This window comes from Corythoichthys intestinalis, chromosome 11 (assembly GCF_030265065.1).
Source record: "Corythoichthys intestinalis isolate RoL2023-P3 chromosome 11, ASM3026506v1, whole genome shotgun sequence".
Classification (NCBI taxonomy): domain Eukaryota; kingdom Metazoa; phylum Chordata; class Actinopteri; order Syngnathiformes; family Syngnathidae; genus Corythoichthys; species Corythoichthys intestinalis.
Genome location: NC_080405.1, coordinates 46,180,536 through 46,204,140, shown reverse-complemented (window position 1 = coordinate 46,204,140; position 23,605 = coordinate 46,180,536). Strand labels below are relative to the sequence as shown.

General features: G+C 38.6%; 1 protein-coding gene across 5 annotated transcripts in view; it reads right to left on the bottom strand.

The window, feature by feature from the left end:
* The window catches only part of LOC130924010 (LIM and calponin homology domains-containing protein 1-like), a 127,131-nt gene that overhangs the window by 11,714 nt on the left and 91,812 nt on the right, over positions 1 to 23,605 (bottom strand). For 4 of the 5 annotated variants that reach the window (XM_057850285.1, XM_057850286.1, XM_057850290.1 and 1 more), the window contains 10 exons: positions 21,389 to 21,640; positions 15,991 to 16,099; positions 14,343 to 14,392; positions 14,091 to 14,175; positions 13,156 to 13,224; positions 12,836 to 12,864; positions 12,284 to 12,397; positions 5,519 to 5,611; positions 5,308 to 5,445; positions 4,978 to 5,072 (listed from right to left, as the gene is read on the bottom strand). In XM_057850285.1, the coding sequence (XP_057706268.1) occupies positions 4,978 to 5,072; positions 5,308 to 5,445; positions 5,519 to 5,611; positions 12,284 to 12,397; positions 12,836 to 12,864; positions 13,156 to 13,224; positions 14,091 to 14,175; positions 14,343 to 14,392; positions 15,991 to 16,099; positions 21,389 to 21,640 (1,034 nt within the window). The remainder of the gene's footprint in view (positions 1 to 4,977; positions 5,073 to 5,307; positions 5,446 to 5,518; positions 5,612 to 12,283; positions 12,398 to 12,835; positions 12,865 to 13,155; positions 13,225 to 14,090; positions 14,176 to 14,342; positions 14,393 to 15,990; positions 16,100 to 21,388; positions 21,641 to 23,605) is intronic. The other variant, XM_057850287.1, reaches the window with a different exon arrangement.

The window sequence follows — 23,605 nt, the reverse complement described above, 5'->3', positions numbered from 1 at the left end:
TAGGGGCTCTTGAGGACCGGACTTGGGCACCCCTGCGATACAGGATAGCACCATCAATGGCAGCGAATGAGCTAAACATTTTTTTTTTCTTCCTCTGGCCAAGCTGCACTCTCCCACCAGTTAATTTATCACTACTAGATGTCCAATCCATTTGAAACGGGAGGGTGGTCACTAATAAACATTCGTTCATTTGCTGTCAAACCTCACACTTCACATGGATTTAATGTCTAGCGTGGTCAATGGCAGACAGTGAGTTATTCAGTTATTCTGACCAAGTCATGATAGCAAGTACTGTACATTCAACTGAGTATGCAGTAATTTAGTATTAATAAAAGACAAAAAAAAAAAAAAAAAACCAGGGTAACCCCCACGCCCAAAATTTGGATTTCTTCATTTCTTGATTTTTTTTTTTTTTTTTTTTTTCAGAATAAAAAGACAATGCAGATAAACTACTAGGGCTGAACGATATTGAACAAAACTTGAATTGAAACTTTTTGGGGTTTGCGATATATGGTGATGTACATTGCATTATTAAAACCAGAAGAATTTTCACCAGATGACTTGAATAGCTTTGTTTGGGAAGACTTTGGTTGACTCAACATGACCATATTGCATTCATAAAATACAGTTTACCCCAGGCTAAGGGGATTCATCTGTGAATTATGCATACTGACGTATAAAAAGGGATCCAGGAGGCCATGTCTGAGCACACTTGCTGCTTTTATGAAGCAAAACAAAAGTTGACATGTTCAAAAACAACAAAAAAACAATTGCACGTCCTGCAATAGAACTATTGCACAAGCACATATTGCGATGGCGATGTTCAAACAAGATTGTGCAGGCCTATAAACTACCGTAATTTCACGAATATAAGGTGCACCCGTGTATAACTCGCACCCCAAATTTACTTGTAAAATCTAGGGAAAATTATTGTACCCGTGTATAACGCGCACCCTAATTTTAGCACCAATAAATAGAAGAATACAAGAAAACAGCTCGTGTACAGATACAGAAATGTCATTTTACTGACTGGTGAAACACAGCACAAGCATAAGCACATTGGTAGTTCAAAACATTACCGTAAACTGACAATATGTATGGTAATAATTAAAGATGCACCGATACCGATACTAGTATCGGCAGGGGGCGCCGATCCGGCCCAAAATGGTGGTATCGGTATCGGCGAGTACCAACAAAGACGGCGTCGATACCATTTACTGGTCCATTATTATAACATTTGACCGCAGCCTTTTTTTTTTCCTCCTGGCGCTCACTACACTTTGTCTCTGTGTTGTGTGATGACACGTGACCACCAAACAGCTATCGCTATTGGCCTGCTCCAGACCAATGAGAACGGGCCAATCGCCACTTCTGACCAATGACATGGCCGACATGGCGGCGGTCGGGAAATATTTCAAAATAGAAATCCCGTCAATTAAAATAAATAGCTGCGTGCAAGATTTGCGGCCTGAAAGTTTCGAGATGTGGAGTTAAATCGGCCAGTTTCAATACCTCGAACCAGATAAAACATGTGAAGACGAAACGTGAACGAACACAACGAGTTTGTGCCTGCAAGAGCAGGACTGCTATCCAGAGGAAGGGTGATGGACAGGTGCAACAATCTCTGGTCAGTTCACTACGTCTACTTAACTTTTATTGTCTTTTACTGAAAGAAATGCTGCAGTAATTTGGGAACTGTTTCCAAAGTAGGGTTGCCACCTTTCAGAAAAAGAAATAAGGGACCCACCCCCTCCCGAAAAAACGAGGCTAATAGAGAGACGGGATGCTGTGGTCAATTATTATTAATATAATTGTGAGCGTCCGCAAATGCGGAAACGAGGTTGGACCTCGAAGCGGACAACAAGCGGGGGATAAGTACAAGGTTTTAATGATTGCAAACAAAAAATAACACGCGATCGCGGGATAGGAGATATAACAAAAGGAGTCCGTGACAGCAGGTCGACGGAGCTCAATACTAGAAACTTGAAGATTTAATAACTAAGACGATAGGCAGCGAGCCAAAAAGCCAAAATAAAAACACTCAAATACCTGCACAGGGTAGAGGTTACAAACGAGTGCAGCACACTACCAGAAAAAAACCAATGCAGGGGCAAATGTAGCGAGACTAGTGCGAGATGTCCAATGGCGATCAGCAAAGCAAATTTCTCAGCAGCCTTCTCTGAGCTCACCCGTGCTTAAATGCTGCGTTAATGAGCCCACATTGGATTCAGGTGTGTCGTCAGGAACGCCCCCACTAACAGCCCAGCAACAAAACACAATCTAACCAGCAGCAGAATGTGACAATAATTTCATGAAAGTTGCACTGTTTGGCCTTTGAGAGGTTTAAAAAAAGTTTAATCAATTTATTCAGAGTTTATTATTATGAACTTATTTTTACTTTCTTACTGTTGGGCTAGTATTATACTTTGTACTAGTCTTTTTCCTATTTTGCAAAGGTAAGCAACAGCCTGACAAAGTCTTGATAGCAATGATTTCACATCCAATTATGTAGCTCTTTGGGGAGAAAAAAAAATAAAATAAAAACAATTTTATATATACATATATAATCGGGGTGGTATCGGTATCGGCCGATACTGCACAGCCAAGTATCGGTATCGGGGCCAAAAAATGGTATCGGTGCAACACTAGTAATAATATGATCTGATAACTTCTTGAACTTACCAGAATCCAGGAGAAAACAAAACAGATGTGACTTTTCTTTTAAAGGCTGCTGTGTAACTTGTTCGTTTCATCATCATGAATAAATATTTCCTCCATGGATTGATACGGTGAAATGAAAGCGAGAACGTAAGTCGGAAATCCGAGAGAGCTCATCGCTGTCGACACGACAGTAACAATAGGCACTATTGTTATTTGGGTTTCAGTTTCCCCGAGGGACAGATATAGTTGACGGACACAGGAAGTCTGTGTTGTGTTACGTTTATTATGGTCCGAGTTGCGGAGCTGCAATAAATGTTGACTCAAATGAGTTCAAGAAACTAAATTCTGTGCTTTATGAAGAGTGAAAAAAGCAGAATTTAACACAGACGATATCATTCGGCCGATCAGAGTGAAGTATTACCGAAACAAAATGGTGACGTCACGTACCGTAATGGTCGGCAACGGATCGCTGCATACGTTTCTTCAACACAACATGGCCATGTCAATAAGAAAAAAACAAAAACAAAAAACGGTTTTTATATATACACTCACCGGCCACTTTATTAGGTACACCATGCTAGTAACGGGTTGGACCCCCTTTTGCCTTCAGAACTGCCTCAATTCTTCGTGGCATAGATTTAACAAGGTGCTGGAAGCATTCCTCAGAGAGTTTGGTCCATATTGACATGATTTGTCGGCTGCACATCCAGGATGCGAATCTCCCGTTCCACCACATCCTAAAGATGCTCTATTGGATTGAGATCTGATGACTGTGGAGGTCATTTGAGTACAGTGAACTCATTGTCATGTTCAAGAAACCAGTCTGAGATGATTCCAGCTTTATGACATGGCGCATTATCCTGCTGAAAGTAGCCATCAGAAGTTGGGTACATTGTGGTCATAAAGGGATGGACATGGTCAGCAACAATACTCAGGTAGGCTGTGGCGTTCCAACGATGCTCAATTGGTACCAAGGGGCCCAAAGAGTGCCAAGAAAATATTCCCCACACCATTACACCACCACCACCAGCCTGAACCATTGATACAAGGCAGGATGGATCCATGATCCATCCAATGTTGTTGACGTCAAATTCTGACCCTACCATCCGAATGTCGCATCAGAAATCGAAACTCATCAGACCAGGCAACGTTTTTCCAATCTTCTATTGTCCAATTTCCATGAGCTTGTGCAAATTGTAGCCTCAGTTTCCTCTTCTTAGCTGAAAGGAGTGGCACCCGGCGTGGTCTTCTGCTGCTGTAGCCCATCTGCCTCAAAGTTCGACGTACTGTGCGTTCAGAGCAGAGGTTGCGCTAGACTTTTTCGTTGTCTGTCATTTTGACTGACAGTGTCATAAAAATCCGGTCATAATCTATTTTTACCCGTCACTTACATTTTTAAAATGATAATAATGACATATTCAATAGTATTTAGTTTTCATTCATTTTTAATTAATATTCTGTCCGAACAAGCTTAACAAGAGGCAAACAGACAGCGGAGTCCACCAATCAGTGACGGGCAGACGTGCCGTTAGCAAAGCGACGAGGGCAGGACGAGGGACTTGCGCGCGGAAGTAAACATACGAGGAGAACGGAGTTTATTCAACATGGCTAGCGCGAGACAGACTGTTGTCAATGTCTCGTGTAGATGTGTTTTAGCTCATTTAAATCTTAGGACCCCTGCTGGTCTTAAACTTTCAAATTAATCACTCGCCAGTAATGGCCCTGAATAAGTTAATAATTTTCAGTTTACAAATTCAAGTTGGTCTACAGCAGGGGTCCCCAAACTACGGCCGCCCGCCGGCCATAGTTTGGGGATGTTTGGCCCGTAGTTTAAGGACATTTGGTCGGGCCCCCTGAACAAAAAAAAAATACATATTTTTTTTTTTCCCCCAATAGTGTTTTTTATTTTCTGGCTTTTTTTTGTGAGGAACCCATAGAGGGTTATTTGGTTATTATCTATTTAATTAATAGTGTTATTATTATATTATATTATATTATTTTTTATTTTATTTGCTTTTGTTCCGTGAAGAATCCAGAAAGGGTTATTTGATTGTGGCTTTCTGAAAAACAATAAATTTTTACATTTAGGCACTCCTGCAATCGTCACACTTTTTCTGTTACAAACTGACCCCGGCCCCTCATCAGAGAAGGGAAAAGTTATGTGGCCCTCACAGGAAAAAGCTTGGGGACCCCTGGTCTACAGGAACTGAAGTTGTAAACTGGAAAACCCTTGTATTGAGATCTTGTATAACTCATTTCAGACATATATTTAGCAGAATCCCTGAATCTTTGATTTCCAAAAAATTGCGAACAAACCTTTTAGCTGTTCTGACACTGTCATCGACGGTTCTGATGTCACTTGTCCTGTTGTTTTCTCGCAGTTGACACGCCACACTCTCTGTACCTTCTTTCTGAATAGGGAGCAAAGGACTTTCGTTGAACATTCATTTTATTTCAGCCAAAAGGTTGTTTAAAATGGCATGTTCTTTTATAACAAAAAGTTTTAGTCTTTTACTTTTGGAGAGGTTTTTCAGTACTAAAGGTGTAACAGGACGGCAATACATTTCTTCAAGGGATCTCTGGACTTAATATGTTTGCAAACCATTAAGCAAAGACATTGATAATTAATGTAATTATTTTTTTTACCGAAGGTTTCTCTAGCCGCTGCTGCTTGCGCTCCCAGTCAGCGAGTGAACGCACAATGGTGTCCTGGCCTGGGGAAGCAGGCGAGGCAGATGATAGCGGAGTAAGTGGTGCGACTGTTTCTTGTAGGATTAGACGTTCCTAACGTGAAATAAACCAAAGTTAAAACTTCAATACATCCCATAACTCATAAGGTAGTATTAACAGCTCCCACCTCCTCATGGTAGCGTCTCTCCTCTTGGGCCACCTCCTTCTGGGCCTTCTCCCACTCCTCCTTCAGCTTCTCCTGCTCCCGCTGGTACTTCTCCTATGTTACCATGGAAGACCACCACATGCGTATACACACAGAACATTGCGATTCTTGTCGAAGGTGTGTTAAAAAAAGTATACAAATGTTTGCTTGTCGAGGTGAAATATGAAGAAAAAGAGAAAAGAAGAAGCAGGCAGTGGCTGACATGCAAAGATAAACACGACAGTCTATGAAAGGCTAATTTCAGACATGTTGGAATGACAGGCTCGCACTGTTTCTACTACTTTTCTGATTAACACATGGAAATGTGTCTGACATCCAAAAGTCAGCATTTTTAAACTAGGCAAAAAAAATTATATTTTAGGTGTGACAGCCGTTCCTAAAAACATTTTGGATGGAAAATCCAAACTGGTGTCAGGTTTTTGCTTTGATGCCAAGTAGTGTTGCACGGATACCAATGCTAGTAACGGTATCTGTACCGATACGGTAATATGACGTCATCGGTACAGGGAGTACTAAGATATACCATGCCGATGCTGTTTAATATCTACTTGTCGAGATCGAGTCGAGATGTATGGAGCACTTGTCGCCCATCGTATATACGTCCAATTGTGTGGCATCCAATCATCCTTTTGCTGTGAAATTAAATGAGTTTATCGCTAGTAAACATCAACTCCATTTGCAGCGAATCCTCAGACGTTCACAATAGAAAGTTTAAAAAAGTACAGGTAGTCCACAGGTTATGAACGAGTTCCGTTCATACGTTGGCAACGTAACCCGAATTTCCACATAAGTAGGAATTAACCCTTTAAAATGTCAAAATAACTATCCAAAAAAGTCCAAAAGTATTGTATTTTGTTCAGTGGTGAAGGATACACTGCCCTCTGATGGCAGCGTTGGGTCAGCGTTCAATAATGCTTCCATACAGGAGCACTACAGGAGACATCTCGCATGGATAAATTATAGTTGTGCACTCGTTTGGCTTTAAATTGCTTCTGCAAATGTTTGTGTATGCATTTGTAATTAAATTTAGAGCTACAGTTTGTGGAGTTACGAGTGAGCGATTTGCTATGAAAATTGTAACTACGTCAGCATTTGTAGCATTTAAGCTTGTGGGGTTTTGTGAAGCAAATTAGGCTAATTTCATTGACTAAATTTACATATTGATCAGACTAGCTGGACGTTTGAACACCAATCGTTTTATGTTAAGTGTTTTACTGTTAAAATGCGTGTCGTTTTGAACAGATGTGTACGTATGTGTGTTACAGCTTTACAAATTGTAAAAAGTGAAGTAAAAAGCTTCAAAAAGCACAATTGCTTTGATTGCTGTCTCAAACTGTAAAAAGTGAAGGAAGTAAAAAGCTTCAAAAAGCACAACTGCTTTGTTTGCTCTGTCAGGCTGAACAACTTCACATTTAGTGAGCACAGAACAAGTCATATTAATAAAAGTAAAAAATAAAATACTGTGAGGTACATTTAGATACTCTTTGTGCAACTTAAAAAATTTTTTTTTTTTTAAAATGAAAGACTAGAGACAAAATGGCGGCCGAGACTCCGGCGTCATATAGTCGAAATCGCCTAAGTCAAGTACTTCGTAACCCTTACAAAGTTTCGAAACTTCCGGTTAAAATGTCAGGTTTTTATCAACAAGCCTTGTTGTCTTGGAAGTTATGTCACTCCCATAACTTTTCCCCCACACAAATCTATTATATGGAATAACAAGTATGTAACAAGAAGGAACAAATCGCTCTTCATACAAAATTGGATTGATAAAAACTAGAGATGTCCCGATCGATCGGGTCCGATCACATTGTTTTCAAAGTATCGGAATCGGCAAAAAAATATTGGCCATGCCTTTTTTTAATAATATATTTTAATTAAATCGTTTTCTAATTGTATTTAAAGTTACAGACATAATATGTTACACTCATCCAGAGTCTTTAGTTTGGCATAAAGTAGTGTTATCAAATTTATCCAAATAATAGCGGCAGATAATTTATTAAAAAATGTGTCACGTTATATATTAATGTATGCACTGGACGACCCTCGCACTCATTGTCGCGCTCAATCTGTAATGACGCCGTTTATCTATATAGAGAGATAAAAGGCAGCGCAAAATGGGTAGAGTGAATTCTGGCAGCCTTTGGAACCACATTTAAATTGGCTAATGCCTTACAATCCCTCTCCCTAAGATTAGAAATATCATGGGGAGCAATGTGGGGAAACAAGGTGGCAATTGATCTTTGTCTTTACACCTTGAGTTATTTCCCAACGCAGAGAAGATATATCAATTGGTAGCACGATGCACAGTCATGGGTGCACTTCCCATCATGCATTTGGGATGGCCACAGTATCATTTACTGAAAGCTCAACAAATACACTAGATGGCAATATTTACTCACAATACACAAAATCACAAGTCTTTCTATCCGTGGATCCCTCTCACAGAAAGAATGTTAATAATGTAAATGCCATCTTGAGGATTTATTGTCATAATAAACAAATACAGTACTTACAGTGGGGAGAACAAGTATTTGATACACTCACAATGGGAAAACCCATTGGCAGTGTATCAAATACTTGTTCTCCCCACTGTATGTACTGTATGTTGAATGTATATATTCATCCGAGTTTTATTCATTTTTTTCTTAATGCATCGCCAAAATGTATATGATCGTGAAAAATTATCGGGAATGATTAGAATTGAATCGGGAGCAAAAAAAAACAATCGGGAAATATCTGGATCGGCAGATACTCAAACTAAAACGATCGGGATCGGATCGGGAGCAAAAAAACATGATCGGAACAACCCTATTAAAAACAATATATACCGTATTGGCCCGACTATAAGATGGTGTTTTTTGCATTGAAATAAGACTGAAAAAGAGGGGCTCGTCTTATATTCGCAGTCTACACATTATGCCCATTCACGACGCTGGATGGCGCCAGATATCATTGAAGCGATGTTCTGTCATGACAGGTCTCAGCTACTCTCCCCATTCACGACGCCAGATGGCGCCAGATATCATTCAAGCGATGTTCTGTCATGACAAGTCTCAGCTACTCTCCCCATTCACGATGCCAGATGGCACCAGATATCATTGAAGCGATGTTCTGTCATGACAGATCTCAGCTACTCTCAAGTCGTAACCAGTTTGCATTATATCATTGCAATGTTTTTCCTTACTCAGATTTGTTTCAAGACTACATTTACAGTTAGACTTCACTTTGATGGTTAATGCAGTTATTGCAATTTTGTTGGTTTATCACAATAGATTGGTTTATTTACATTTCAAAAACCACAAGCCATTCATTTACGAATGTGATTGCACTTTAGTTTACATATTTAAATGTTCAGATATTAAGATTTGAATGAGGCAAAATAACATGCTTTTTCTCTCAAATATATTGTTACAATCATTTTTTTTGGATGTACTGTAATTATTTTCTGTATAAAAATTAATTTGGTGTTCAAAAAAACTTTTTTCAAACTTGAGTCTTGAAAAAGAGGGGGTCGTCTTATAATCAGGGCCGTCTTATATTTGGGCCAATACAGTACTTGAAAGATTTATTTAAAGGTAATGAACAGCTTCTTTCTTATGAAGAATTTCTAATAAAAAAAGGATTTCCCATTAAATTTAAAGAATTTCATTCGGCATCTAACTCCATCCCCAGTGGAATATTAGAATTAGCGAAAGATTATAAATACCAGAATTAGAAATCTGTTAATGTGAATATCCTTTACTAAATGATATATATATTTTAAGCAAAAAATGTTCGAACAAACATATAAAGAAATATTTTTATAGAAATAGAAAAATGGTACCTCGCAGGAAATTCTTCTGAAATGCGCAGTTTGATCATATTAAATGGAGAGAAGCGTGGCTTGTTCCTTTTAAACTGTTTGTTTCCAACAAAGAAAGGGAATTGCATTTGAAGATTTTACATAAAATATACCCAACTAATGTGTACTTGCCCCGTTTTAAGGATGTTGACAACAAATGCACATTTTGGAAGACCGAGCCTGAAAATATACCTCATTTGTTTTATGGTTGCCCCATTAGTGCAAAGTTTTGGACTGCGCTTCAAAAATATATTTTATTTCATACAAGAAAAAAAGGTTGGATTAAAAGGAAAAACAATTATTACTGTATTTTAATCCAAAGATAAAAATATATATGGCGGAAAACAGTCAGGTGACTTGAAGTTCCACTCTGAGACCCCCAATTTGGCCAAATTTCAAAATTGCCCGATATGCATGAGTGATACATCATTGGAAAGCTTAAAATCTCAATTTTCTGGGGGAAGAAAATTTTTGAACAGGAGGGCATTTTTGAAAAAAAATATCTTTTAAACAGCAAAACCCTATCTGGAGGCGAGAGCACGCGAGAGCAGAATTACAGACGCCATGACTTTAACGATATATTAGCATGTATCAACGAGTGTCAAGACACAGCTGTGAATGGCCACAGCTGGATTTTGGGGGGATTTTATAGGTGAAACATGGTAATATAACAAGGGTCGTGATGCCGATATTGCAGACATCAAGGAGTGGTCGAGATTTTCTTTTTCATATATTTACCCTTTTAAATGTTTTTTTCTCTCCAATTTTTCTTTGTTTGGATCAATTATTTATCATCTAACATATCGGAGAAAACGCGACAGTAACAAAAAATACAATTAAGCGATACATGTGAGGTAGATATCCGTGACTTTTTTACAGACGCCATTTTTTTCATTGTGACATAATTTGATTAAAAGTTTAAAATATGTGAGTGAATAATTTTTTCAAGTCATTTATTATTATTATTTTTAAACAAAATATGAGACATCAATTAATGATTCTAAGCTAAAAACGACAGACATTTTGAATAATAACTATAATTATTTACCTTAGTTTTATGGCTAGGATGAAACAAAAGCGGTTGCGCGATGTCTGTAAACGGGGGTTTTCAGGGTAAAACGGACAAATTAAAAATAGTTTCGGGGCTTAATGCGCCATGAATCTGCTATGGCAGCATATAGACATATTGTTTTATCAAATACAACAGTTGTTTTAGCTTAAAGTACAGCAGTTTCTTTTAAAGAGGAGTGCAAGAGAAGAAACTGCTTTTTCAGTCTTGTCTGTGTTTTCCACCATATACAATATTAAACCTTTATATATTTCTGGGGAAATATATTCATAAATCTAAATTTCAAAACGTAAATCCGAACTTTAAATTATTTTTGTGTGAAATTGAATCGTATTTCACATCACTTAATATGATACAGAATAAAAAATGCAAGTCTGTTCTAGAAGCTAATGCAAAATTGTTTAGTAAATAACATGTTTTTTTTTTCTTTCTTATAATTTGTTTGTTATTTATTTTTGTATGTCTTACAATGTAAGAGGAAATACAGTATTGTTGATAAGGGTTTATTCTAGGTGAGCTGTTTTTTCTGTATTACTGTTGTTCGGTATGTATGTCTATTGTTCAATTTAAAAAAAAAAAAAAAAAAAAAAAAAAAAAAAAAAAAAAAGTACTTTGTAACCCAGGGACTACCTGTATTGTATAGAGCAGGGGTTCCCAACCTATTCCACTAAGGCACACTGTGGGTGCAGGATTTCATTCTTACCAAACAAGATGACAACACTTTTTCCCCAATCTGGTGTTTTACAAGTGCAATCAGTTGATTGCAGTCAGGTGTGGCTTGTTTTAGCAGAAGCCTCATTGGTTCAACTGTCTCTGCTGGATCGGCTGGAACAAAAACCAGGACCCACAGTGTGCCTTGAGGACTGGGTTGAAAACCCCTGGTATAGAGTACAGATTTTAACCACGTTTTGTGATAGTTGAAAGCGAAATAGCGACATCTTACGGTCGATATATGAACAAACCAGTCCAAGCTTTGACATGGAAAAGTGCATTGTTTGTTAAAATGGTTTTAAAGAAGTGCCAGTTTGAAACACTCCGTTTAAATATTCTTAATCAGTGGCTTATAATACCACATAATAGTCTTTATTTCAAAATTCCTGCCAACTTAACATTTTTATTTATTTATTTACCCCAAAACATTGTGAGCCATTGGTGGGCTTCTCTACCACCAGGCTTTACAAGTTTTCTGGAGGGGAAAAATTGCATACTTGAAAACAGCTGTCACGCTTAAAACAAAATTTTAATCAAAAACTTTTTTTCGTTCTGATTCACATTGGAAGACTGATGATGGAAGCAGGATACACAGGGGAGAAAAAAACAAATAGCACAATGTTACAACACATATTCACTCATCGTCTTCGGCAGAGGAAGTCTTTCTAATTGTGTTGCAGAAAAAGGTCAAGGGACATTTGGGCAGCAGCAAAAGCTATGAGCTTATTGGATTGCGCAATGTCGCCCTGCAGGTGGTGGCAGCTGGACGCAGGCGGACGTTAAAGACAAGTTAACGGCACCAATAAAGAAGGCTGCAAGCATAAAAAAAATAGCAATGAAATGCGGTTAATCAGCTTTTTTTTTTAAATCAAATGTTTGGCTCAGGTTTTATGATTACGTTTAAAAAGCAGCGATGGACAAACATAAGGTATAAATGTATGATAATAATCATTTACTTTAAAATATAACTTGATTGGCTGAATAATGCATAGGAAAGTATAGTAAAGTGGCATTTGACGGTCCTTTTTGCAAATAAAAAAAGGTTCCTGCCAGTGCAGGAAGGAACCCCATGGTCCATGCTTTGTCTCCCAAACTATTCTTGTACCTGCAGCAGGCGCTCCTGCTCTTGCTGCCACCTTTCCTGACGCTTTCGCTCCTCGTCCGGGTCCCAGGACCAGCGGTCGGCCCGTCTGGCCTGAGGCGATACCGGCACGGAAACCTAATTGGACGCCCGCCCACCAACATCGAACACATGCAACCACAAAACCCATGGCACAGAGATAGTCATGCACACGTTGGACACCCTCAGACAACCAGGAATCACACACACATACAGGGGGAAAAAAAGGGAAGGGAAAAGACTGAGATAGTTGGTCTACCACAACAGCACTACTCCAATGCTAGCCAATCCACTCCTACTGAAGGAGAGAGAAGACAGAAAAGGACAGAGGTGAACACGGGTGGAGGGAAGACTCAAGTTTCGACTAAATCGCGTCCCTTGGAAGCCGCGGCATGTCATTACTTGAGTTAAAACGACATAAATTCTGTTTAATGAAAATACGAGCAGCCGATAACATTGAGCCAGATGAGAATCGAGACATGTCTACAAACAGTATACCACAAAATACTGTATTAGAAAAATGTTGACTGTACTCACGTTGCTATGGTGATTCTTCTCCCCCTTATCTGCAGAATGTAATGCAAATGAATGTAAATGTTGCTTTCCATCTGATTTGTGAAAACACCACAAGAGATTGTAATTATCTGCAGGATGTAATGCAAATGAATGTAAATGTTGCTTTCCATCTGATTTGTGAAAACACCACAAGAGATTATAATTAACCTTGTAGTGATGAAAAAAGATTGAATGTAACTACTGTGATGCTTTGTAATATGTACTTTTTGAGATCTAGTTTTCAACACATGAATTTAAGAATGACCTAATTTCACTACAACAAAACAGAAAAAGATGTTTACCTGCAAAGAACTCTGAGCGTAAATTTGGGTTGCTGCTTGTCTGCGGAGAGCGGTTGCTGTTTTTCAAAGCTATGGAAAAAAAGCGTGTGTAAAAAGTACCGTAATTTTTGGACTATATTTGTTCATAGATAAGATGCACCGGACTATAAGCCGCAGCTGTCCTCATTGTATAATAGGATATTTACACCAAAAGATTAACCGGTAACACTTTATTTGACAGCGGCGTCATAAAACCGTCATGATTATGACATGACACTGTCATGAGCATTAATGGATGCTTATGACAGATGTCATTTAGCGTCATCCGGCAAATTGTCTAACTTTTGAACGGATGAAAAAGATCTGAGCTGGACATAAATGGAGTTAGTGACAAAATTTGCCAGATGACACTTAACCCTTAAATACCTGCCACATGAAGCAATTATCAGAGAATCCCAAAATTTGAAAAATAAGGTCCTAATGAAACCTTTTTTCAAATTTGTAAAAAGAAAAGTCAAAATGAATATGTGTAATAAGCGCTCTGATATCTATAACTCTTGCTAAATCCTGTTTGTTTTTCTCATGGAACCTGCAGATGCATGTGTTGACTTGCATCAAGTCATCCCCCCCGCCCCCCCCAAAAGAATTAGTCTCAAAATCATGAAATTTTAGGTGTATCAAATGTGATACTTTTGGCAATAAAGGGTTAATGACATCTGTCATAACTGATAAGCATTCATTAATGCCCATGACAGTGTCATGCCATAATTATGACGGCCTTATGACGCTGCTGTCAAATGAATTGTTACCTTTTATCAATCCAAATAAATCAACAAATAAGCTGCAAGGTTCAAAATGAGGGGAAAAAAAAGTAGTGGCTTATAGTGCGAAAATGACGGTATTCAAAACGTAGAAAACCAGTGACAGTATTTAGAACTGAATTTGTGTCAAGTCACCTTCTGTTGTTGTTGGCGGTTGATTTCCCAAACAAGGAACATCCTCTTTTTTCTGGTTCTCCTCTAGACGACTCTGTATGCTCATCTACAGATTAAACAGGATTATTTAAAGGATAGCTTTAACTGTACCGTGTGTTAAATAAAAAAACAAAACTAATCCACTGCCATTGATGGTAATATATTGCATGTCCAATCCATTTTAACTGTGTGTGCGTGTCACTGTCAATGGCAGTTAAAGAGTAAATGACTCACCACTGAAGTTTCAGATGATGGACATGATGGTACAGTTTCTTGTTTGGTTTCTGCAAAGACATTGTGTGATAAATAAAACATTTGAAAGTGAAAATCCAAACCCATCTTGCCCTATGTAAAAAGCTTCTTGCCTCCTTGAAAATAATAATGGGTTGTGCCACCCTTGGCAGCAATAACTGAAATCAAGCATTTGTTATAATTTGTGCTGAGTCTTTCACATTACTGTGGAAGAATTTTAGCTCATTCTTTGCAGAACTGTTTTAATATATTAAAATCCGGCCATGCTAAACCTTAATTATTTTATGATCTAAGAGCTCGCTAGTTTGAGCGCACAAACTAATGCCTGGATGTTCTCCATCAGGATTTTCTGGTAGACAGCAGAATTAATTGTGCTGTCAATCACAGCAAGTTGTCCATGTTCTGAGGCAGTAAATCAGCCCCAGGTTATCACACTGCCACAACCATGCTTTATAATGTTAATTTTATCAAATGCAGTGCTATTTCTATGCGAGATGCAACTGACTAGACTCTAGTGCTGCAATGCTTAATCGATTAACTCAATTAATTTGATTCGGAAAATCAAGAAGAATCAAATTTTGTTGCTTTGAGGATCCGTTTAATTAGAGTGTCGTTGTAATGGTTTGTTTTGAAAGTGTTTACATTTTGTTTATTGATTTGGTTGGATACACTGCCTTATAGAGGCAACAGGGAATATGTCTTGTAACATGGCTGGATCCAGCTTCTCCCTGTTAAGACCAACATAAGGTTGTACGTTTTTGTTGGCGCTAAAATGATTGTTTATGCACTCGTACTTTAGTGTAGAGGTATATTTAGCAGGTTTTTTTTTTTTTGTTAAGAGCATTGTTAAAAAAATGTTTGCATTTCATAGCATTTAAGATAGCGGACATTTGCTATGCAAGTTAGCTAATTGTTATTTTGTTGTACTTAGATTCTCATTTATTTTTCATTTTTTATGCTGTTTGAGGCTAAGCTCAGGTATTTTAATTATTGCTTTTGTGAAATGAAAGTGCAACCCTGCATAGTTTGGAAAAAACACTCGGGAATTTTATTTTGTACTGGCATTTATTGTTGATAGATTAATTGATAGATTAATCGATTACTGAAATAATCAATAGCTGCAGCCCTAATAGACACCTTCCCAACAAAACAAAAATCCGGAGGGGGGGCAAATATTTCTTGACGGCACTGTAAATGTTCCAAATTTTGTCACATTCTTAGCCAACAGTGTGTCTAATGTATATATAACCACCTGCCTTTTCTGCTTACTTGTCAGCTATGCTCGGTCAAGATGTGGTATTTCTAAGTCAGGTTTTTATGTATTTGGCAACTTTGCTGCATGCATGACTACGTTTCAAATCTACTTAGGTGGTTAGGTAATGAAGATAGCCCCCGTTTTGTTGCCTTTGTTCCATCCGGTGTGGTCATGGTAACAAAAAAAGTACAGTGCATTTGCATGAGACAGACCCACTTTCATTCATTCTCCTTTTATGTATTTAGACTGGATACCAGTGAAAATCCCCAGGGAGTGCGAACCGTTTGAAATTGTGAAAAACAATGCACTATGTCTGCAATATGACAGATCCACAATCATCCAGGTGGAGGCAGCAGAGTTGCGCGTGACTCAGACCTGCAGCTGTCTGATCTGAGGCTGCTGATTCGCACTTTTTCTCCACTGGAGCCACTGGTGACTGCCTTCCACTCTTCCTCCTGAAGATTTCCTCAGGCGTGTGTAGTTCCTAGATTTAAAAAAAAAAAAAAAAAAATAGTGCATGTTTGCATGTATACCAAATCATTTTGTATAGCTAACTGAAATAAACCATTCAAATTCGCTATAGGCTCATAGCAAGGACGTAGGTTTGAATATGGCCGGTAGGGACATAACACTACCAAATTTTCAGGATGCTCAAATTGTCCCCACCAACCTTTAAGCAACCCTGTATGCATTATATAATGAGTTCAGCTATACAAGTAATTTAGATTGCCTTCCCATACATTGTAAGGATAAAATTGACCCTACCATTATTAAGTGAATTATTTTCAATATAGTCATTTCATTATATTTACCCATTTTCACTTGCTGAATGTCCATTTTTTCCCCCCTCAAACCCATGTTTGATTGGCTGATGACTTGACCCACCTCCGACACACACACACACACACACACGGTCACACTCACCGCCCCGACGGAAATACATGTCGACAACATGTAGGGCTGTCCCAAACGACTAATTTTCTCCCGATTAGTCAGCCGACTATTTTTACGATTAGTCGACTAATCTAATAATTAAAAAAAAAATTTTTTTTTTTTTACTAATTTAGCAATGAATTTTTTGTTGGCGCTTATCAATTCACACAAACATATTGGAACACTTAAATTATTTATTAAAGTATAAATAAACACGTAAATAATAATAAATCACAAATAAACAATGAGTTCAAATGCTGATAAAATTAACTAGAGCAAAAGAATGGAATGTAAACAGATTCAGAACACTGACTTTGCCTTTCCAACATGATTCAAAACAATTCTTAAAAAAACACCTAGCATTATAGTACTATATATAAAAGTATTATAATAATTATAATAATTATTCATTGCCAATAAGATTTTTCATAAAGGTTTTCATTTTAAAGGTATTCTTAGTGTTGAATCTCAATTCTGAAGTATGTGGGATTAACTCCAGAAATCGCTATTTATATGACGAACATGACATGCTTTTATTTTGAAATGTTCACCGGAAGTACGTTCGCTAAACCGCTAACTTCAGCTTTACACTCCGCAAAAAGGCACTTTTTGTCTTTGCATGTACTGTCAATAATAGATTTTTTCTTTATCATTTTTTTCATTTGCAAATGCTGTTAACCAGCGATTTTTCATGTTTGAAGTGTCATCTTTTAACCGCAAGTTTGCTTTCACGAGACGACTGCCAATGTTTTATAGCAGGCTAAAGTAAGTTGCCTTTTCCCCCCACATTCACCTCAGTGTAGCAGTGGTAACGTTAGTATTTAATATAGATGTGTTTTCTTATTTTGTATGTCTGAACTTTAATTCTACAGCGTGTTGATAAGAGAAAGGAACTGGAGTCTCAGATGCCATCAGCACGCACGCACCAATGTATGCACGCACGCAGCGATAAAAGGCAGCCGTGAAAATTACCGCCCTCATTTTTATTTGCCGTGCGATAAATGGACTCATTGCATATCGCGACAGGCTTAGCAACTTCAATAAAACATGTCGTTAGTTAGTTAGATGGACTTACAAACTGGGTGACGGCGCTTGAGGTGTTTATTCACGGCCGACGTGCAGCCAAGCTTGGCATTGAAGAGACAGGACAGAAGAGTGTACCCTCCTCTGTTTCTTTGAAATAAGTCAATGTTTTGGACACTCTGGTGCGCTTTTTTGGCTTTGTGCCGCTTTCCCCGCTTGCATACAGAGCGTCCGACATTCTGATCTTTCCATGCATATATTTTTCATCGATGACGTCGACTATGTCGACTAGTCGGGACAGCTCTAACAACATGCCATCCCGGCCCCCTTCAAAGAGGAGGGATATTATAAGCTTTTTTTTGGCAAGCAGGAGCAACTGTGAGTAATCTAAAAAGACACCAATGTTCTGGAAGTGGGAAACACACCACTTTTGCTATTGAAACTCCAACCTGCATCAGAGTTAGCATAACATTAAACTGTGTGAACTTGCTAACCTGCAAAACTCGAGTAGGAAGCTGCTTAGAGAGAACTCTCCTTTTTGTGTTTTCTACTGTTAACGTTAATTAAACTGGAAGAAATGAAGTGAACTCAGTCAGAAACTATAGAACCAAAAACGTGAGCAAGAAGCTGCTTTAGAGAGAGACGGGTGCTGCATAACCAAATATGTTGCTCACACAACACAACATACATACAACATAATCAAAATTTACTCTGTACATAAAAAATAAAATTGGGGGATGCCGCGAGCTACCCACACTGGCGTTGTGATCGACTGGTCGTAATGAGCACACTGATTTAGCATATGAATGAATTAGGTTCATATTTGTGAGAAATGTAGCCCTGACCCTCATTCACCCAATCTGTTTGGTCTTATTAACTCATTTGCTCCCAAAAACGTATAAATACGTTCTATTTCTAATTGTTTCAGTGTCCCAAAGACGACGTCTTTTACGTTTTTTTTCACAAGAGGCATCTCTAGGTTCTGATGCAACTTAGCTCCAAAGCACAATGCTGAAAGTCCACTTTAAAGCATTAAAACTGGCCACTGGAGGGCAGTAGTGCATATTGTAAGACCCGCAACCCAATTCAATGGCATGAACCACCAGGCCGCACAGCCGGGGTACCGGCGGAAGACGACCGGATGGATGACCAGGACGCCAGGCGCGGGAAGTCCAAGCAGGACGACCGGGACCACCAGTGCAGCGGACGATGCCGTTGAGTCCATGCTGCTTGCCAAGCAGAGCCCGTGCCGCTGTGCTCGGCCGCTTGCATCCCCCACTACCCTCCAGTGTCCCACGACTCAGCCGGAAACGCACACGGCCAAACCAGTTCCCCCCCAGAAACACAACATGCCCCACACAAGTTCACCAGGCGAACTCCGCCACGAGGCAGTGGTCACCACAAAAGAAAGACTCAAAAAAATCCATCTTGATGAGACAAGTGGCGATTGTTGTGTATTTGTTACATTTATAAATATTAGAATGATCAGGCTGTTGTGGCTGAACACCATGTACCACACATCTTTAATCTCACTACTTTGCACTGCGCCGCACACAACAAACAAACATACACTCACCAGCCACTTTATTAGGTACACCTGTCCAACTGCTCGTTAACACTTAATTTCTAATCAGCCAATTACATGGCGGCAACTCAGTGTCTTTAGGCATGTAGACATGGTTTAAGACAATCTCCTGCAGTTCAAACAGAGCATCAGTATGGGGAAGAAAGGTGATTTGAATGACTTTGAACGTGGCATGGTTGTTGGTGCCAGAAGGGCTGGTCTGAGTATTTCAGAAACTGCTGATCTACTGGGATTTTCACGCACAACCATCTCTAGGGTTTACAGAGAATGGTCCGAAAAAGAAAAAATATCCAGTGAGCGGCAGTTCTGTGGGCGGAAATGTCTTGTTGATGCCATTGGATAATGGCCAGACTGGTTTGAGCTGATAGAAAGGCAACAGTGGCTCAAATAACCACCCGTTACAACCAAGGTAGGCAGAAGAGCATCTCTGAATGCACAGTACGTTGAAACTTTGAGGCAGATGGGCTACAGCAGCAGAAGACCACGCCGGGTGCCACTCCTTTCAGCTAAGAACAGGAAACTGAGGCTACAATTTGCACAAGCTCATCGAAATTGGACAATAGAAGATTGGAAAAATGTTGCCCGGTCTGATGAGTCTCGATTTTTGCTGCGACATTTGGATGGTAGGGTCAGAATTTGGCGTCAGCAACATGAAAGTATGGATCCATCCTGCCTTGTATCAACAGTTCAGGCTGGTGGTGGAGGTGTAATGGTATGGGGAATATTATCTTGGAACTCTTTGGGCCCCTTGGTACCAATTGAGCATCGTTGGAACGCCACAGCCTACCTGAGTATTGTTGCTGACCATGTCCATCCCTTTATGACCACAATGTACCCAACTTCTGATGGCTACTTTCAGCTGGATAATGCACCATGTCATAAAGCTGGAATCATCTCAGACTGGTTTCTTCAACATGACAATGAGTTCACTGTACTCAAATGGCCTCCACAGTCACCAGATCTCAATCCAATAGAGCATCTTTGGGATGTGGTGGAACGGGAGATTCGCATCATGGATGTGCAGCCGACAAATCTGCACCAACTGTGTGATGCCATCATGTCAATATGGACCAAACTCTTTGAGGAATGCTTCTAGCACCTTGTTGAATCTATGCCACGAAGAATTCTGGCAGTTCTGAAGGCAAAAGGGGGTCCAACCCGTTACTAGCATGGTATACCTAATAAAGTGGCCGGTGAGTGTATATTCCCCACAGACCCAGACATGACATGTCAAACAAGGATGTGCTTCCCAGGGCGAACCAAACGATCTAGGATGACATACATCATCCTATCAATATATTACAGCGATGAGGGAAAAGTTTACCCCGGCTGTCGCGGCCACAACAGTGTCCTCTCTCAGTTCAATAGTTTAGTTATGTGTAAATAAATTGTTACTTTGCTAACAAAAGCTCTATTTGTCTTGTTTATGTTATTTTGTAGAAGGAAAACATTATTCAGATGTTTGGGATGCCACAAAGCAAAAAATAGCTGTGTTAAAGTCAGTTATGTTTGAAATGTATGCTTTTACAAAAAGCTCAATTTCTCCGTTTTTCATCAGAAATTGGAAAATTGCTCAAGCTAAGCTATTTTCTAATGCTGATTTCTAAAGAATGGAAAAAGATATGAACTAACTTTTATTTCTGCTGAAAGAAGAGAGTCTAATATTTATTTTGGTGGGTTTATGTTTATATAGCAATAGAACAGAATTTTCTGTGGGCCTTGCAAACTCGGTCAAAACCCAGTAAAACGGCTGGGAGCGAAGGGCCTTGCTCTAGTGAAAATGGCTGGGAGTAAATGAGTTAATGTTCCATCCCGAGCAAAAAGTGTACATACAGGTTATGCTGTTATATCGTCCCTGCCAATGTTTAAACCAAACCTTTGCCCTTGGCTCATAAGTATTAAATTTGGCACACAATATCGATAATTGTCTGTTAAATGTTTACCATTTAATGGGCATGATTCATGTCAACAATGGAATTTTTTGATGTTTGAATTAGCTCGATCACTCATGTCACAAACAATACCAGTTGAGAGGGTGTTGAAAAGTCTCCATAAGCAGACAGTATTTCACTCTTTCTTTGGCTTTTTTGTTCACCACACAAAGGATGCAGTGAATGCAAATCACAGGAAAAAATAATGAAGTCAAGGGCTTTTCCTGTCACAGAACACAATATCCTGTAGGTCCTTCCACAACATGCTCTAAAACGGTAACTGAACACGCAATGGTTTTACCTCTGGTAGTGAAGTGGGCCTGCTAGGTGGCGTTGAACACAGAACGACTTCCTTGTCGTGGACATCACTCGACACTTCCTCGGTGTTGGCGGACAGCGGACTTCCTCCTTCTGTGGAGGTGTTGTGGTCTGTGGTTTTGGGCGAGGAGGATGGTAAGAAAACAGGCGAGTGTTCCCTTTCTTGACTCTCAGACGTGGTGGGAGAGTCGTCATTGCCTCCTGCATTGCCGTTGACACGTGGTGAATCTTCGGCCTAGAACAGATGGATGCTGTGTTGAGCCAATTCTGTGCTAATATTCAACTACGTACTGTATGTGCTAATAAAATAAACCGTGATGAAGCCTCACATTTACATGATTTGAAATGATACAGTTTGACAGCACCAGAAGCGCCTTGACATGTTTTTTTTTTTTTTTAAGAGTAGTCCAAATTGTTACCATGCTAGTCTGAATCAGATTCTGATGGACAAGTTTACAGTTGTTATGAACCTCAAATACTGTATTAGGGCAACAACTAACGATTATTTTTATAATCGATTAAAGGGCCAATTAATTAAATGATCAAACAACTAATCAGATAATATGACTTTTTTTTCAATTACCTTCACAGTTTAACTTGAGGCATGTTGCAAGTAGAAGACAAAAGACAATTTCAAAGCACTCTTTTGTATGACTATTTACAGTTTGAATGACAGTTTGTGTTGAGACTTTAAGCTGTTATATGATTGGGTTTATATTAGGGCTGTCAAACGATTAAAATTTCTAATCGAGTTAATTGTAATTAATCGCAATTCAAACCATGTATAAAATATGCCATATTTTTCTGTAAATTATTGTTGGAATGGAAAGATAAGACACAAGACGGATATATACATTCAACATATGGTAACGGTACATAAGTACTGTATTTGTTTATTATAACAATAAATCAACATGATGGCATTAACATTATTAACATTCTCTTAAAGCGATCCATGGATAGAAAGACTTGTAGTTCTTAAAAGATAAATGTTAGTACAAGTTATAGAAATTTTATATTAAAACCCCTCTTAATGTTTTCGTTTTATTAAAATTTGTAAAATTTTCAATCAAAAAATAAACTAGTAGCTCACCATTGTTAATGTCAATAATTACACCACGCTCACTCCTTGTGCTGAAACTCATAAAATCATTTGGGCCCAAGCGCCAGCAGAGGGCGCCAAACACCAAAAAAACAAGTAACAAGCAGACATTACACTGCTGTCATTTTAATCTGTTTGACCGGGGCATGTGCGTTAATTGTGTCAGATATTTTAACGTGATTAATTTAAAAAATTACCGCCCGTTAGCGCGATCATTTTGACAGCCCAATTTTATATAGGTGTTTCCTTTATAAAAAGAAATTTAAAATCAACTTTACTGTCCAACAATAACTTAAGCACTAATATGCTTCTCCATACGATTAGAACACTGATTAGCATAATTGCTAACTAGCTTAGCCCTCTGTGATAAGTAGTAATGTCCCATCAACAAAGAATAAAAACTATGCAATTTGCTTCATTTACTCGCCTCTGATGAGGCGCAGTGGATCTAACACAAAAAACAATCTAACTCTCGAGATTTTGTATAATTATTGATTCAGCAACCCAGCCTGAATGTAGAAGTAAACTCTCTCTCTCTTGCTCTAATCACTGGCATGCACGCGAAAAGCCTCACATTACACATAAACAAGATCGCAAATGAGACTGCTCATAGCTGCCGGCATAAATCGATTATCAAAATTGTTGGCAACTAATTTATTAATCGATTTTAATTGATTACTTGTTGCAGCCTCTTTGAGAAGCTAGTTTAGATAGTAAGATGTCTGAAAAGTGGCAAAAATGTGATTTTTTCCCCCCCCAAAGTAAAAGCAGATTTTTTAATGTGCTACTTTGACTTAACAAAAATATAATGAAAAAATGTTAATATTTACAATTGAGAAGTTATATATATGTAATAATTTCAACGATTTAGGGAAGTTTAAGGTGGAGAAGGTCCTAAACGATTAATTTGGGTATTGAAATAGTCGTTGAATAATTTGCTAATCGAATAGTTGTCGATTAATCGATTAATTGTTGCACCTTTATACTATATGCATGCCTAGTTATGGCTATAGCTAGATAGCTATAATTCCAGCAACATGTAACGTATACTTTTGCCATATTGGAACATACCACAAATTCTTCAAGCCACAATACCAG